At 36.5% G+C, this 17,682-nt stretch overlaps 1 protein-coding gene across 4 annotated transcripts in view; it reads right to left on the bottom strand.

The window, feature by feature from the left end:
* Positions 1-17,682, bottom strand: part of DCAF6 (DDB1 and CUL4 associated factor 6) — a 168,797-nt gene that overhangs the window by 104,674 nt on the left and 46,441 nt on the right. For all 4 annotated transcript variants that reach the window (XM_007458100.1, XM_007458102.1, XM_007458103.1 and 1 more), the window contains one exon: positions 12,018-12,203. In XM_007458100.1, coding sequence (XP_007458162.1) covers positions 12,018-12,203 — 186 coding nt within the window. The remainder of the gene's footprint in view (positions 1-12,017; positions 12,204-17,682) is intronic.

Here is a 17,682-nt window from a genome sequence, read left to right as displayed (position 1 = left end):
TAGATTTGGCAATGATTTCTTGGATATGACACCAAAAGCTCAGGCAACAAAAGTGAAAATAGACAATATCAAACTTAAAAACTTCTACACAGCAAAGGAAACCATCAGAGTGAAAAGAGAATCAACAGAATGGGAGAAAATGCACACTGCATCTTATAAGGGATTAATAGCCAAAATATATAAAGAGGGACTTCCCTGGTGGTCCAGTGGTTAAGAATCCGGCTTGCGGGCCTCCCTGGTGGCGCGGTGGTTGAGAGTCCGCCTGCCGATGCAGGGGATACGGGTTCATGCCCCGGTCCGGGAGGATCCCACATGCTGCGGAGCGGCTGGGCCCGTGAGCCATGGCCGCTGAGCTTGCGCGTCCGGCAACGGGAAAGGCCACGACAGTGAGAGGCCCACATATCGCAAAAAAAAAAAAGAATCCGTCTTGCAATGCAGGGGACGCAGGTCCAATCTCTAGTCAGGGAACTAAGATCTCACATGCCATGGGGCAACTAAGCCCACACACCGAAACTACTAAGCCCACACACTCTGGAGCCCACGGGCCACAGCTAAAGAGCCTGTGCGCTGCAGCTACACAGCCCACGTGCCACAACTACAGACCCCATGCACTCTGGAGCCCACGCACCACAACTAGAGAGCCCGTGTGCTGCAACTAATGAAACTGTGCTCTCTGGAGCCCACACGCCACAATCAGAGAAAAGCCCGTGCACCACAATGAGGAACCTTCGTGCCCAATGAAAGATCCCACATGCTGCAACTAAGACCAGACCCAGATGCAGCTACATAAATAACATATATATATGTGTGTGTATAGTATATATGTGTGTATATATATATATATATGTGTGTGTGTGTGTGTATATACATATATATAGAACCTCTTCAATTCAACAATAAAGCAATCCAATTAAAAAATGGGCAAAGTAGTTGAACAGACATTTTTCCAAAGATATACAAAATGACCAACATACACAAAAAGAGCTAACTCAACATCACTAATTAAGGAGCAAATAAAAACATCATTTAGCTATCTCCTCACATGTTAGAATGGCCACTATTTTTAAAAAAACAGAAAATAACAAGTGTTGACAAGGATGTGGAGAAATTGCAACCTCTGTGCACTTTTATTGGGAATGGAAAATGGTACAGCTGCTATGGAGAAAAGTATGGAAATTCCTCAGAAAACTAAAAATAGAATAATCATATGATCCAGCAATCCCACTTCTGTGTATATATATCTAAAAGAATTGAAAACAGAACCTTGAAGAGATATTTGTACACTCCTGTGTTCATTACAGCATTATTCACAACAGCTAAGAGGTGGAAGCATCCCAAATGATCACTGATGGGTAAACAAGTAAAGAAAATATGGTATATACATACAATGGAATACTATTAAGCCTTAACAAAGACGGAAATCCTGTCATATACTACATACAATACAGATGAACCTTGAGGACACTGTGCTAACTAAAATAAGCCAGTCACAAAATGACAATTTCTGCATGATTCTACTTCTGTGAGGTATTTAAACTTATCAAACTCTTAGAAACAGAAAGTAGAATGGTAGTTGTCAGATGCTGGGATAAGGGGGAAGAGGAGAACTGTTCAATGGACGCAAAGTTTTAGTTTTGAACAAAAAACTATATTCCAATCACAGTGTATATGTATTCAGCAAAAAAAACCTTTGGCAAAAGGTTATATACTGTTAAAATGTCCTTATACAGGCTGCCTCTTTTGTTTGTGTGCTGTTTGCAATTCTGATTTAATTTTCTAAGAAGTAAATTATGTTTATACAAAAAAAATCCATAGGGGAGAAAAAAAGACTCCTACTTCATATTAGCAGAAAAATCAACTCCAGGTGAATTATAAGATCTAAATGGAAAAGACAAAACAATAAACTTTCTAAAAGGGAAAACAAAAGAATGCCTCCATAACCTTCATATAAGATTTTTTTAACATCTTTATTTAATAGAGTATAATTGCTTTACAACAGTGTGTCAATTTCTGCTTTATAACAAAGTGAATCAGCTATACATATACATATGTCCCCATATCTCTTCCCTCTTACATCTCCCTCCCTCCCACCCTCCCTATCCCACTCCTCTAGGTGGTCACAAAGCACCGAGCTGATCTCCCTGTGCTATGCGGCTGAAGAAAAGATTTTTTTCAGGAGGACGCAGAAAGCACTAACAATAAAGGAAAAGACCAATGATTTAGACAACACTGAGAACTTCTATTCATCACAAGACACCATCAGGAGGATGAAAATATAACCACAGAGTGGAAGAGATACCTTCATATGCAGAAGATATAAGAAATTTCTATAAATCAACAATAATAATGAAATAAAATGGACAACCCAACAGAAAGATTAGGAAAGAAATCTGAATAGGCACTTGACAAGACAGTACATCCAAATAACCAATAAACATATGAAGAGATGCTCAACCTCAGAAGTATCAACAGAAAAAGGCATTTTAAACCACAAGAACCTGTCAAAATTAGAAATTAACAATACCAATTGTTGGCAAAGATGAGGAGCAATAGGAATTCTTATATGCCATAGCTGGGAACAAAAGCTGCTACACTTTGGAAAACTATTTGGCATTATCTCTAAAATAAACAAATACGTACCCTGTGACCGAACAAGGTTACCTCTAAACATAAATATACTGAAAGTCATGTAAAGGAATGTTCTCCAAACTGGAAATCAAATTTAAAATTTTCATCAACAGCAGAACAGATCAATCAGCTGTGGTTTATTCACACGATGGAATACTAAAAAGCAATGAAAATGAACACATTATACTTGTACCCAACATGGATGAATTTCACAAATGTAAGATTTTGTTCAGCAAAAGACATCAAATTCAAAAACAAAAAGAAACAGAAGACCATTTAATATGACTTCATTTATATAATGTTCAAAAACAAAAACTAAGGTGGTTAGAAAAATGAGGTGTTGGAAGTTAGGATAAACGGGCTTCTGGGAAACTTCATGCCTTGTATTTCTTTTTTTTAGTATTTATTTATTTATTTATTGGTTGCACCAGGTCTTAGATGCAGTAGGCAGGCTCCCTGGTTGTGGCTCCAGGGCTCCTTAGTTGCAGCAGGTAGCCTCTTTAGTTGTGGCTGTGGGCTCCTTAGTTGTGGCATGCAAACGCTTAGTTGCAGCATGCATGTGAGATCTAGTACCCTGACCAGGGACTGAACCCAGGCCCCCTGCATTGGGAGCGCAGAGTTATCCACTGCACCACCAGGGAAGTCCCAATGCCTTATATTTCTTGATCTTTGTGGTTGTTACATGTACCGATTCACTTTGTGATACTTTACTGAGCTACATGCTTAGTGTTTATGTACTTTACCTACATGTTTTATAGATCAATGGAAAAAAACAACTTTAATGGTAGATAGAATAAGAAGGTCTTAACATGTATCTCATCAGAATTCCAGAATAAAAGAATACAGAGAGGAGGCTAGGAGATCTGCCTCAGATACCTGACACAAAACAAATTTGCTTCCTAACAAATGGGCTTTCAGATAGAGCTCCTCAGACAACACTAAGGCAAGCGAAAGAACCTCAATCTAGCTGAATTAAAAGGTAAAGAAAGTACAACTTCAGGTGGAGGAACCAAGATGGTGGAGTAGAAGGATGTGCTCTCACTCCCTCTTGCAAGAACACCAGAATAACAACTAGCTGCTGGACAATCATCGACAGGAAGGCACTGGAACTCACCAAAAATGATACCCCACATCCAAAGACAAAGGAGAAGGCACAATGAGACGGTAGGAAGGGTGCAGTCAGAGAAAAATCAAATCCCGTAACTGGTGGGTGGGTGACTCACAGACTGGAGAACACTTATACCACAGAAGTCCACCCACTTGAGTGAAGGTTCTGAGCCCCACGTCAGACTTCCCAACCTGTGGGTCCAGCAACAGGAGGAGGAACTGCTAGAGAATCAGACTTTGAAGCCTTGTGGGATTTGATTGCAGGACTTCGATAGGACTGGAGGAAACAGAGACCCCAAACTTGGACGGCACACACAAAGTAGTGTGCACATCGGGACCCAGGGAAAGGAGCAGTGACCCCAGGGGAGACTGAACCAGACCTACCTGCTAGTGTTGGAGGGTCTACTGCAGAGGCAGCGAGTGGCTGTGGCTCACTGTGGGGACAAGGACACTTGTCTAGCAGCAGAAGTTCTGGGAAGTACTCCTTGGTGTGAGCCCTCCCAGGGTCTGTCATTAGCCCCACGAAGGAGTCAAGGTAGGCTCCAGTGTTGGGTTGCCTCAGGCTAAACAACCAACAGGGAGGGAATCCAGCCCCACCCATCAGCAGTCAAGTGGATTAAAGTTTTACTGAGCTCTGCCCACCAGAGCAACAGTCAGCTCTGCCCACCACCAGTCCCTCCCATCAGGAAACTTACACAAGGCTCTCAGATAGCCTCACCCACCAGAGGGCAGACAGCAGAAGCAAGAAGAACTACAATACTGCAGCCTGGGGAACAAAAACCACATTCACAGAGAGACAAGACGAAAAGGCAGAGGGCTATATACCAGATGAAAGAACAAGATAAAACCTCAGAAAAACAACTAAATGAAGTGGACATAGGCAACCTTCCAGAAAAACAATTCAGAATAATGATAGTGAAGATGATCCAGGACCTCGGAAAAAGAATGGAGGCAAAGATCCAGAATATGCAAGAAATGTTTAACAAAGACTTAGAAGAATTAAAGAACAAACAGGTAAACACTACAGTAACTAAAATGAAAACTACACTAGAAGAAATCAATAGCAGAATAACTGAGGCAGAAGAATGGATAAGTGACCTGGAAGACAGAAAAGTGAAATACACTGCTATGGAACAGAATAAAGAAAAAAGAATGAAAAGAAATGAAGACAGCCTAACAGACCCCTGGGACAACATTAAATGCAACAACATTCACATTATATGGGTCCCAGAAGGAAAAGAGAGAAAGGACCCCAGAAAATATTAGAAGACATTATAGTCGAAAACTTCCCTAACATGGGAAAGGACATAGCCACCTAAGTCCAGGCAGCACAGCGAGTCCCAAACAGGATAAACCCAAGGAGAAACACATCGAGACACACAGTAATAAAACTGGCAAAAATTAAAGACAAATTACTCAAATCAGCAAGGGAAAAATGACAAATAATATAAAAGGGAACTCTCATAAGGTTAACAGCTGATTTCTCAGCAGAAACTCTACAAGCCAGAAGGGAGTGGCATGACATACTTAAAGTGATGAAAGGGAAAAACCTACAACCAAGATTACTCTACCCAGCAAGGATCTCATTCAGATTCAATGGAGAAATCAAAAGCTTTACAGACAAGCAAAAGCTAAGAGAATTCAGCACCACCAAACCAGCTCTACAACAAATGCTAAAAGAACTTCTCTAAGTGGGAAACACAAGACAAGAAAAGGACCTACAAAAACAAACCCAAAACAATTAAGAAAATGGTCAAAGGAACATACATATCAGTAATTACCTTAAACGTAAATGGATTAAATGCCCCAACCAAAAGACACATGCTTGTTGAATGGATACAAAAACAAGACCCATACATATGCTGTCTACAAGAGACCCACTTCAGACCTAGGGAAACATACAGACTGAAAGTGAGAGGATGGAAAAAGATATTCCATGCCAAATGAAATCAAAAGAAAGCTGGAGTACCTATACTCATATCAGATAAAATAGACTTTAAAATAAAGAATGTTACAAGAGACAAGGAAGGACACTACATAATGATCAAGGGATCAATCCAAGAAGAAGATATAACAATTATAAATATATATACACCCAACATAGGAGAACCTCAATACATAAGGCAACTGCTAACAGCTATAAAAGAGGAAATCAACACTAACACAGTAATACTGGGGGACTTTAACACCTCACTCACACCAATGGACAGATCATCCAAAATGAAAATAAATAAGGAAACAGAAGCTTTAAATGACACAATAGACCAGATACATTTAATTGATATTTATAGGACATTCCATCCATAAACAGCAGATTATACTTTCTTCTCCAGCACGCACAGAACATTCTCCAGGATAGATCACATCTTGGGTCACAAATCAAGCCTCAGTAAATTTAAGGAAATTGAAAACATATCAAGCATCTTTTCTGACCACAACACTATGAGATTAGAAATGAAATACAGGGAAAAAACGTAAAAAACACAGACACATGGAGGCTAAACAATAGGCTACTAAATAACCAAGAGATCACTGAAGAAATCAAAGAGGAAATCAAAAAATACCTAGAGACAAATGACAATGAACACACAATGATCCAAAACCTATGGGATGCAGCAAGAGCAGTTCTAAGAGGGAAGTTTATAGCTATACAAAGCTACCTCAAGAAACAAGAAAAATCTCAAGTAAACAATCTAACATTACACCTAGAGGGACTAGAGAAAGAAGAACAAACAAAACCCAAAGTTAGCAGAAGGAAAGAAATCATCAAGATCAGAGCAGAAATAAATGAAATAGAAACAAAGAAAACAAGAGCAAAGATCAATAAAACTAAAAGCTGGTTCTTTGAGAAGATAAACAAAATTGATAAACCATTAGCCAGACTCATCAAGAAAAAGAGGGAGAGGACTCAAATCAATAAAATTAGAAATGAAAAAGGAGAAGTTACAACAGACACTGAAGAAATACAAAGCATCCTAAGAGACTACTACAGCAACTCTATGCCAATAAAATGGACAACATGGAAGAAATAGACAAATTCTTAGAAAGGTATAACCTTCCAAGACTGAGCCAGGGAAAAACAGAAAATATGAACAGACCAATCACAAGGAATGAAATTGAAACTGTGATTAAAAATCTTCCAACAAACAAAAGTCCAGGACCAGATGGCTTCACAGGTGAATTCTATCAAACATTTAGAGGAGAGCTAACACCCATCCTTCTCAAACTCTTCCCAAAAGTTGCAGAAGAAGGAACACTCCAAAACTCATTCTATGAGGTCACCATCACCCTGATACCAAAACCAGACAAAGATACAACAAAAAAAGGAAATTACAGACCAATATCACTGATGAATATAGATGCAAAAATCCTGAACAAAATACTAGCAAACAGAATCCAGCAGCACATAAAAAGGATCATACACTATGATCAAGTGGGATTTATCCCAGGGATGTAAGGATTCTTCAATATATGCAAATCAATCAATGTGTTACACCATATTAACAAACTGAAGAATAAAAACCATATGATCATCTCAATAGATGTAGAAAAAGCTTTTGACAAAATTCAACACCCATTTATGATAAAAAATCTCCAGAAAGTGAGCATAGAGGGAACCTACCTCAACATAATAAAGGCCATATTTGACAAATCCACAGCAAACATCATTCTCAATGGTGAAAAACTGAAAGCATTTCCTCTAAGATCAGGAATGATCACCACTATTATTTAACATAGTTTTGGAAGTCCTAGCCATGGCAATCAGAGAAGAAAAAGAAAAGGAATGCAAATTGGAAAAGAAGAAGTCAAACTGTCACTGTTTGCAGATGACATGATACTATACATAGAGAATCCTAATGATGCCACCAGAAAACTACTAGAGCTAATCAATGAATTTGGTAAAGTTGCAGGATACAAAACTAATGCACAGAAATCTCTTGCATTCCTAGACACTAATGGTGAAAAATCTGAAAGAGAAATTAAGGAAACACTCCCATTTACCATTGCAACAAAAATAAAATACCTAGGAATAAACCTACCTAGGTAGACAAAAGACTTGTATGCAGAAAACTATAAGACACTGATGAAAGAAACCAAAGATGATACCAACAGATAGAGAGATATACCATGTTCTTGGATTGGAAGAATCAATACTGTGAAAATGATTATGCTACCCAAAGCAATCTACAGATTAAATGCAATCCCTATCAAATTACCAATGGCATTTTTTACAAAACTAGAACAAATCATCTTAAAATTTGTATGGAGACACAAAAGACCCCGAATAGCCAAAGCAGTCTTGAGGGGAAAAAATGGAGCTGGAGGAATCAGACTCCCTGACTTCAGACTATACTACAAAGCTACAGTCATCAACACAATATGGTACTGGCACAGAAAACAGAAACACAGATCAATGGAACAAGATAGAAATCCCAGAGATAAACCCACGCATGTATGGTCAACTAACCTATGATAAAGGAGGCAAGGATATACAATGGAGAAAAGACAGTCTCTTCAATAAGTGGTGCTGGGAAAACTGGACAGCTACATGTCAAAGAATGAAATTAGAACACTCCCTAACACCATACACAAAAATAAACTCAAAATGGATTCGAGACCTAAATGTAAGATCGGACACTATAAAACTTAGAGGAAAACATAGGAAGAATACTCTTTGACATAAATCACAGCAAGGTATTTTTTGATCCACCTCCTAGATTAATGGAAATAAAAACAAAAATAAACAAATGAGACCTAATGAAACTTCAAAGCTTTTGCACAGCAAAGGAAACCATAAACAAGACAAAAAGACAACCCTCAGAATGGGAGAATATATTTGCAAACGAATCAGCAGACCAAGGATTAACCTCCAAAATATATAAACAGCTCATGCAGCTCAATATTAAAGAAACAAACAACCCAATCCAAAAATGCGCAAAAGACCTAAATAGACATTTCTCCAAAGAAGACATACAGATGGCCAAGAAGCACATGGACAGCTGCTCAACATCACTAATTATTTGAGAAATGTAAATCAAAATTACAATGAGGTATCACCTCACACCAGTTAGAATGGGCATCATCCAAAAATCTAGAAACAACAAATGCTGGAGAGGGTGTCGAGAAAAGGGAATCCTCTTGCACTGCTGGTGGGAATGTAAATTGATACAGCCACTATGGAGAACAGTATGGAGGTTCCTTAAAAAACTAAAAATAGAATTACCATACGTATGACCCAGCAATCCCACTACTGGGCATATACCCAGAGAAAACCATAATTCAAAAAGACACATGCACCCCAATGTTCACTGCAGCACTATTTACAAGTCAGGTAATGGAAGCAACCTAAATGCCCATCAACAGACAAACGGATAAAGAAGTTGTGGTACATATATACAATGGAATATTACTCAGCCATAAAAAGGAACGAAATTGAGTTATTTGTTGAGACATGGATGGATCTGGAGACTGTCATACAGAGTGAAGTAAGTCAGAATGAGAAAAACAAATATCGTATATTAACGCATGTATGTGGAACCTAGAAAAATGGTACAGATGACCTGGTTTGCAGGGCAGAAGTTGGGACACAGACGTAGAGAACAAATGTATGGACACCAAGGGGGGAAAACTGCGGTGGGGTGGGTGGGGATGGTGGTGTGCTGAATTGGGCGATTGGGATTGACATGTATACCCTGATGTGTATAAAATTGATGACTAATAAGAACCTGCAGTATAAAAAAACAAACAAACAAAAAACAACTAATACTAAACTTTCTTTGGGTTATTTATATGAAAATATGTTAATATAAATGTTTCAGACATTACATGAAATTTCTAAAAATCTTATATGTGCTGGTATAATTTTATGTCATAATTCTAGTTATAATTTTTAAATGTATGTCTCAGAAATAACTAAATTTCCTTGTCAATTGCATTATTATGAACTTTCATCAAATCTTTAACCGTGGTCATTTTTTAAGTCTTTTGTCATTTACAGACAGTTCTGGGTGTACTCTGATGCTTTTGCAAAAATGTTCCTATAAAAGGCTTTCATCTTCAAGGAATTCATGGAAAAGACTGACAAGTACAGGTTTCTGGTAACTGACTATACTGCTGAACTGAATGAATAAGCATTTTCAGAACTCTAATGGAAAACTGATAAATTCATAAAAGTGCTAACAAAACATCAAGTTAAAAAAAATTAATTAGATGGGACTGAGTGAACTGATGAGGATGATTATAATTTTTGTGACTTTCTGTTTGAATAAAAAAAAAAAAAATCCCACGAGGACTCAGAGGCAAAAAATATACAAATCAATTCTCACTGCAAAGTAAAGGAGCTGTTACAGTGGAGGATTACTGGACTGAATGTCAATCTTATGACATAGTATGAGTGTTTCATGTTTGCAATCATTGTTGCTTTTGTTGTGGTCATGTATTTACAATGCTTGGTGTCAGTTTATTTATCTTTTGTAAAAATAAAATACAGTGTGTGTGTGTGTGTGAAAAAATTAATCAATTAATTAATCAATTAATTTTAAAAAATAAAAGGTAAAGGACAAAAAAAATAGAGAGGATGGTATAGAATAATCAAAGACTTACTAACTACAAATTTCCCTCATTTTTCAAGTTTCCAGTTTCTAAGATCAAGAACATAAATTCCAAGTATGAAAAATAAAAAGCAAATCCATACCTTGATACACTGTTTTAACATTAATAAAGAAGAAATAAAAACAGTGAAGAAAAACAGAATTACCTGCGGTCAAGGAAGAGAGATAAGTTAACTACAAAGGAACCACAATTAGACTGACTTCTCAATTTTAAAAGTAAGGGCAGAATACAGTGGAATATCACCTGAAACAAAATAACTGTCAAACTATAAGTGTGTATCTAGTAAAACTACCTCTGAAGAACTGACATGAAAAAGATATTTTCTGGAAAAGGATGAAAAGGGAAGAAGTGAATGAAAGAAAGAAAAGGAAAATGGGAAACTAAAACTGTTTTAGATCAACAAACTCTCACCTAAACGAACTGGTAAAGACTGTACTTTACCAGGTACAAAATGACCCCACATAGAAATCTGTAACAGAAGAGCCAAAGGTATAGGTAAATATGTCTGTAAATCTAAACACTAACTAATAAAATAATGATAATATTTTAATTCATGAGGGGAAAAACAGAATATAACTACATTCTGAACAACATAAAACTTATATCTATATAAAATTAGACAAGGGATTAAGAGATTATAATGTGCTAAGGTGCACATTCAAGAGAAGGGCAAAGTTATTTATTGACTTTATACTTTGTTAATTACTCTTGTAAAACATCAATGTCCATCTTCCTTGCAAATAGCAGAAACAAAATGAGCCAAATGCAAAACCTTCAAGCAATTCAAAATGAAGGCAAAAAGAGGAGGGGGAAATTAATAGGGGAAAATTTTTTCAAATAGAAAACTTATAATAAGATATATAAATAGATCCAAATATATAAGCACTCACAATAAACATAAATTGACTGAAATCTCCAGTTAAAAGCCAAATTTGTGAGAAATGGATAAGAAAAAGAAATCCAGCTATAGAATACTATTTTTATAAGTACACATCATAAAATAAAGGTACAGAAGAACTGAAATTCAAGTAATGGAAAAAGATATACCAGGTTAAAAGAATATAGGAAAACAATGAATCATCTGATACAAAGCAATGAAATGACAAAATTATAAAAGAGCATTCTGAAGAGTAAGCAATTTTTCTGAACCAAAGCAGTATAATTGAGTCTCAGATTCATTTCACCTCATTTAATTCAGTTTAGGGCTTGAGTTTATTAATATCCTTTAGGAATCGGATTCTTTTGTCTACTGTACTAGCGTCCCTTCTGACCTGAACATTTGATAAGCATGCCGGTAGTGACATTATGCAAAACAGTGAGAAAGTGGTTACAAAGTTAAGGCCTAGTATAGAGCCCTATAGCACAATAAGAAGCATCTATAAAGGCTGATATCTGTTTGCTTAGAGTATAGTTGCTCAAGGAATTACAAACCCCATTACTATTACTCACATCCTATTCTTTAACTTTATTCACAAGCCTATCAAGATACCATTTTCTCAAATACTGAAATCTAGATATTGTCAATAATATCTTTACCTATTTATGCATGAATGTGTTCATACACACAAATCTTCACATATGTACATACACATATCTACCTACACATACATACACACCTATACAAAACAAACACAAATATGTCATATAGATAAATCACAGTAATACTGTACCTCATAGGTAGTTCCATAATGGCACGTAAATTGGCATTGTCTGTTGGTTTCTGCATCTTGCTCAACATTGGTATAAAATATTACTCCATCTCCAGAGCAGGATACAATCTGCTTATCATTTGTGCATGGTAAGAACTTTGCACTAAATATATTTGCTCGGTGCCCTGAACGAATTGTTGTCAAAACCTAAAACACAGAGCGGAAGTAGTCCTTAGTAATTTATTAGTTCCTAAAAAGAAACATTCAAAGTCAATATGATCACAGCCAGGAATAAATTCTCATTAACGTTCTCATCTCAAATGAAAAAATATCATTTGATCCCAAACTATTATAATTAGAAAAAAAAGAAATCAGAATCTCACATATTTTCTTTATTTCCCTCTGAGATGTAAAGAAGATTAACTATCAACGGGAATAGTGCTGAAACTGAGTCCCCCTAAAACTGAGTTCCTCTGCAGAGTTTATGATTAACCTGTCTATCCAAATTTTATTCCCTGTCTCATCCAACACCTGTTCCTCTCATGACTCAGGAGAATCAAAGAAAACAGGGGACTGAAACCAAGCAGGACCCTGTGGGGCCGTACCAGGCATAAAAGCCTTTCAATGTCCCCTGTTTCTTGTTTGCAGGAAGAAGGCTTTTAGCCTCCTATGCCTTCCCTGAGTTCCAAAGGGCAGATTAAACAGTTACTAATTGGGGGACTGAGAAAATGCAGAAACAGCAAAGGGAACTGGTCTGGTTCTCTGCAGGAAGGAGAAGGGATTGTGCATAACAATTTGAGACATATCTTTGAGTTCTTCTATAGGAACTAAGCCCCTCCCACCCAGGTGGAGGATGGTAACTTCAGGCTGGGCACAAGCATATGGACCCCAGACTGACTGGAGGTTCCTAGAACACCACCCTGTTACCTCACCACCAGCCAACCAGAGGAGGGTTACACACCCAGCAGCCCTCCCCCAGATTTCTGCCTATAAAAGTTTCTTCCCTGAAACCCATGGGGAGTTTGGGTCTTTTGAGCAGGAGTCACCTGTTCTCCTTGCATGGCCCTTGCAATAAACCTTTCTCTGCTCCAAACTCTGACATTTAGGTTTGTTTGGCCTCATTGTGCATCAGGCACACAAACTTGGGTTCAACAACAGTGCCTTGAAAATTAAATATACATATTTCTACCTACTTGGTGTATCTGACTCATTCATAAACCCTCAGTAAATATAAAAAGACTATCTTGATTGAATTTTGAAACTGTTTACTAGATGATTGTTAAGTTATTCCCTTTCAGGATGAAGAAATAAAAGTAAACTGAATTTAAATGAATAATAAAGTAATGAAATGGTACAGATGAGGATACAGCAGAACTTCCTACATCTAACTCCTTAATAATTTAAAAGACCAGAATTCCTGTGACAGAAATACAGTTTAAAATAAATATTTTAATATTTGTAACATACACTGAAGGTAAAAGACAAAATCCCCCAACAGTGTTTAAAAATTGAGAGGGGGAAAAAAAACCCCAACGAAACCTGATTTTTTTAAAAATGGGCAAAAGATCTGAAGAGACAGTCCAAAGATATACAAATGGCCCTTAAAAATGTGAAAGAGCATCTAAGTTTATTCATAAAGGAAATGTAAATTGAAACTACATTGAGATTACTAATTCCCACTTTTCAGACTGGGAAAAATTCAAAAGCTTAACAACATACTGTATAAGTGAGCATGCGAGGCGGTGGGGGGTGGGGCGCGGAACACCAGACTCTTTAAACAATTCTGGTGGGACTGCTAAATGGTACAAGACCAATGGAGAGGAATTTAGCAGCACCTCACAAAACCACATATGCATTAACCCTTTGATCAGACAAGTCTATTTCTAAGAATTTATGCTGAAGATACACCTCCAATAATACCAAAAAAAAAAGTACCAAGTTACTTACTGAGTTATTTATAATAGCAAAACACAGGAGACTGGCTGAATAAATTATGGTACATCCCCACAATGTATTATATACAATGGGAATTTAATGCAATGGGAATATCTGGTGTGCTTCTTTAAAAAAAAATGTGCTCAAAATAAGGGAATACGTCAAAACACAGACACAAAGTTGCTTTAGTTCACTTTAAATGTCTTACTGAACAAAACTAACACAACACTGTAAAGCAACTATATTCCAATAAAATGTTTTAAATAAATAAATAAAAGAACAACAAAAAATGTCTTACTGAACAAACTGGGGCAATTCAAACATCAATAAAAATATCAGTGATAGATTATAATTTATTGAATAAAAATAAAAATCTATAATCCCACAGTAATAAAAGGTGGCAACGACAAAGGAAATGCTCTTATTCACAGAATAATGTCAATTAATAAATATAGAATGACAGAATTAAAAATCACTATTTATAACAACATTATAACAACTGATTAAGGCAAGAATCAATGAATACTGAAACCACTGTGTGAAAGATTGCTATGAAAGAGAATATTCACATAGTCCCAACACACTACTCCCCAGTAGCTTATAATCACAAAGGGTAAATCTACCTACACAATGGAAAGATCAAACTTAATATCACCAATTAGGGGACAAATTAATATCATGTACTACAACATCACCCATGGAGAATTCCTAGCAAAAATGTTTAATGTTAATCTACTCATGAAGAAACAATCAGACAAATCCAAATGGAGGGACATTCTATAAAATAACTTGACTGATATGTCAATATAACAATAAAACAACATATCAATGTCATGAAAGACCAAAAAGTTGAATGAACTGTTCTAAAGGAGACAAAGGAAATATGACAAATAAATGAAATACGTGGTGCTGGATTGGGGGCTGGATTGAAGGAGGCATGGCAGTGACAAAATTACTGAAATGGGAAAATTTGAACAGGGACTATACATGTATATATGTGCACATATTATGTGTGTATATATGTAATATACCATGGACAAAGAATGTCACCTGCCATATCAGTAAACAAAGGATGTTGCATCAAACTGTCACTGCAGCCACCCCCAATGGTGCACCCTCAGGGGAACTCAGAACAGCGATAAGCAGGCTGCCAGCCTGATCAAGCCATCAGTCTCTGCAGCCACCCCCAATGGTGCACCCTGAGGGGATTCAAGATACAGAAAAAGAGGATACAGACCATATATAGTTAAGGTACATAGCAAAGGAACAATTTCAATAAGCCCAGATTCTTGCATCTTCCCAAACAAAGAGCTAAATTCTTTAACTTGAGATGTCTGGGGTTTTTTAATTAGCAGTAATCTTTTGATGTTCTGACTACCTAGGGGTTTTTTTGCAAAAACTCTTATATATCCTAGCTCCTCCTTTACCTCTCCACAACAGTCCCTCAGAGCTATCTGAGAGGCTGTCTCCCTGGCTTAAGTCCTCAGTATATCCACCAAATAAAACATATTTCTCAACTTTTAGGTTGTGCATTTTTCTCAGTCAACAGTACAAAACTGTATATATTATACAAATATGATAACAGCATATAGTCAATTCTCATTACTACTGGTAGTTGTGCTCTGTAAAGTCACCACAAACACTGAATCAGCAAGTGCTGAATCACTGCTCCTACGGAAATACAGGGTTAGGTTCCTGTGAGGCTCTGGTCGCAATATTTTCATCAACTAATCAATAAGTAACTTTGTTTCATGTGTTTCTGTTTGAAGACACTTTATTTGATATATATTGTTGTTTCATTAACATTGAACTTATGGCCAACAGCACTATAACTCATGCCTAAATGAAGCTTATCTAACATATTTTCTCCATAAAGCACATCCCAGGCTCCCTGTACTTTGGAATACCAGATAGTACTTTAGCACAATACCTGGGGACCACTTAAACATTGAAATCACTAACAAAAAGCACAAAAATGCAAAACCTGTGACACTAAATATATCACAAAAAGGATACAATACAGTATTTGATTTGAAACAAGAAGTCTGAGTGGCACTTTGTTTGATCTCACCTGGGAATGTGAGTATCGATGTATGTGCTGGGCAACTCAAATTTTTTGCCACTCTGTACATGTACATGGCCATAAATGACCAGGAAAACACTGGATGTATTGATTAGGGGTTAAAAATAAATTTAATGAGTAGGTGAATTTGCAAATATGGAATCTGTAAGTAATGAGGATCAACTCTATATTCAATATTACATACCTTGACCATGGTAACTGCATTATAGCTATACAGGATAATGTTCTTATTCTTAGTAGACAGATGTCAAAGCATTCATGAATGAAGTGCATAATGCTTCCAACTTACTCTAAAATACTTTTTTAAACAATCTATTTGTGGATGTTCATTGTACTATTCTTTCAACTTTTTCATCAGTTTTAAAATCTTAAAATAAATTTAGGAAAAGATATTTCAACTTTATTTTTGGTTTGGTTTTAAGTGAGCATTTACTGTATAACACTGACAAATTCATAACTGAAGTACGACACCAAATCAGAACACAGATCTGGTATAAGTATTAGCAGCTACTTACCTTGACCACCTTAAGTATTTAAGTCACCTCGTTTTATCTAAGACCTAGGGTCATGAACAAAATAAGGATTTGCTGAGTACCATACAGTACTGTACTGTAAGTCTTATTAATGCACATTTAATTAAGGTCAAATAAAAAAAGGGGAGAGAATTTGCACCTACATCAACCAAAGCCAATGGAGAATAAAAACTGTTAAAATGTTTTAAAAATTTTCATTCCTCTCTCCAAGTATAAGACACTGAGACCTGGTCAATGAAGGTACAAGAAATAACACAGAGAATAATTAATGTAAAGCCTTTAAACAAGATAGAATCATAGCCTTTAGTGCTGTCAAATATTTCAGCATGGTTTACCAAGTATCTAAGTATATATGTCACTATATACAATGTACGTAGTTTCTTAGTCTCATAGGCCTTTGACTTTGCTTTAGTCACATTCAGCAGACATTATTCTTAACAACTTGATTTATCTCCATTCAACAGGTTTATGTATAGCTCCAGAAACAAAAGGAGGAACCTCATTCAATACATTAACATGTGTACGTCATATCACATATCACTCAAAAATTGAAAGAAATTTCTTTATTAAAGTAATCAGAGTAACCATTAAAGTAATTAGTAAAAAACTGAAGTCCTTTCCCTCTGAACAAATCTCTTGATTTCAGATGTCCCTCTCCAAACTTACTCCTTTTTCTCTAGTATTCCCCATCTTAATAACATCAATATCCACCCACACAGTTGATCAAGTCAAAAACTAAGGAAGCATCCTTCATTTCTCTTTCCCTCATCCACTATATAAAATCCACCAGCAAATCCATGTCCAAGATACATTTCAAATTATTTCTCACCACCTTTAATGCCATTATCTCTGCCTCAACCATCATCCGTTCTCAACTACAATCTCAGAGATTTTCATCTCAGTCTCTGGATTACATCAATGGCCTCCTATCTCCTAGCTTCTGATCTTACTCAAACTCTACTCTCCAAAAAGCAACCACAACTAACTTTTAAAAAGACAAATCATATCATTTCCATGTTTAAAATACTCTAGTGATCAGCTATTTCAATTACACTAAAAAGTAAACTCCTTAATCTAGCCTATCAAACCTACTACCTGACCCCTGCATAATCATGTTAACTTCATTTTGTACTGC

The sequence above is a fragment of the Lipotes vexillifer genome, unplaced genomic scaffold (assembly GCF_000442215.2).
Source record: "Lipotes vexillifer unplaced genomic scaffold, Lipotes_vexillifer_v1.1 scaffold189, whole genome shotgun sequence".
NCBI lineage: Eukaryota > Metazoa > Chordata > Mammalia > Artiodactyla > Lipotidae > Lipotes > Lipotes vexillifer.
Note: the sequence above shows the minus strand (reverse complement) of the source record. Positions and strands in the feature narration are given on the sequence as shown.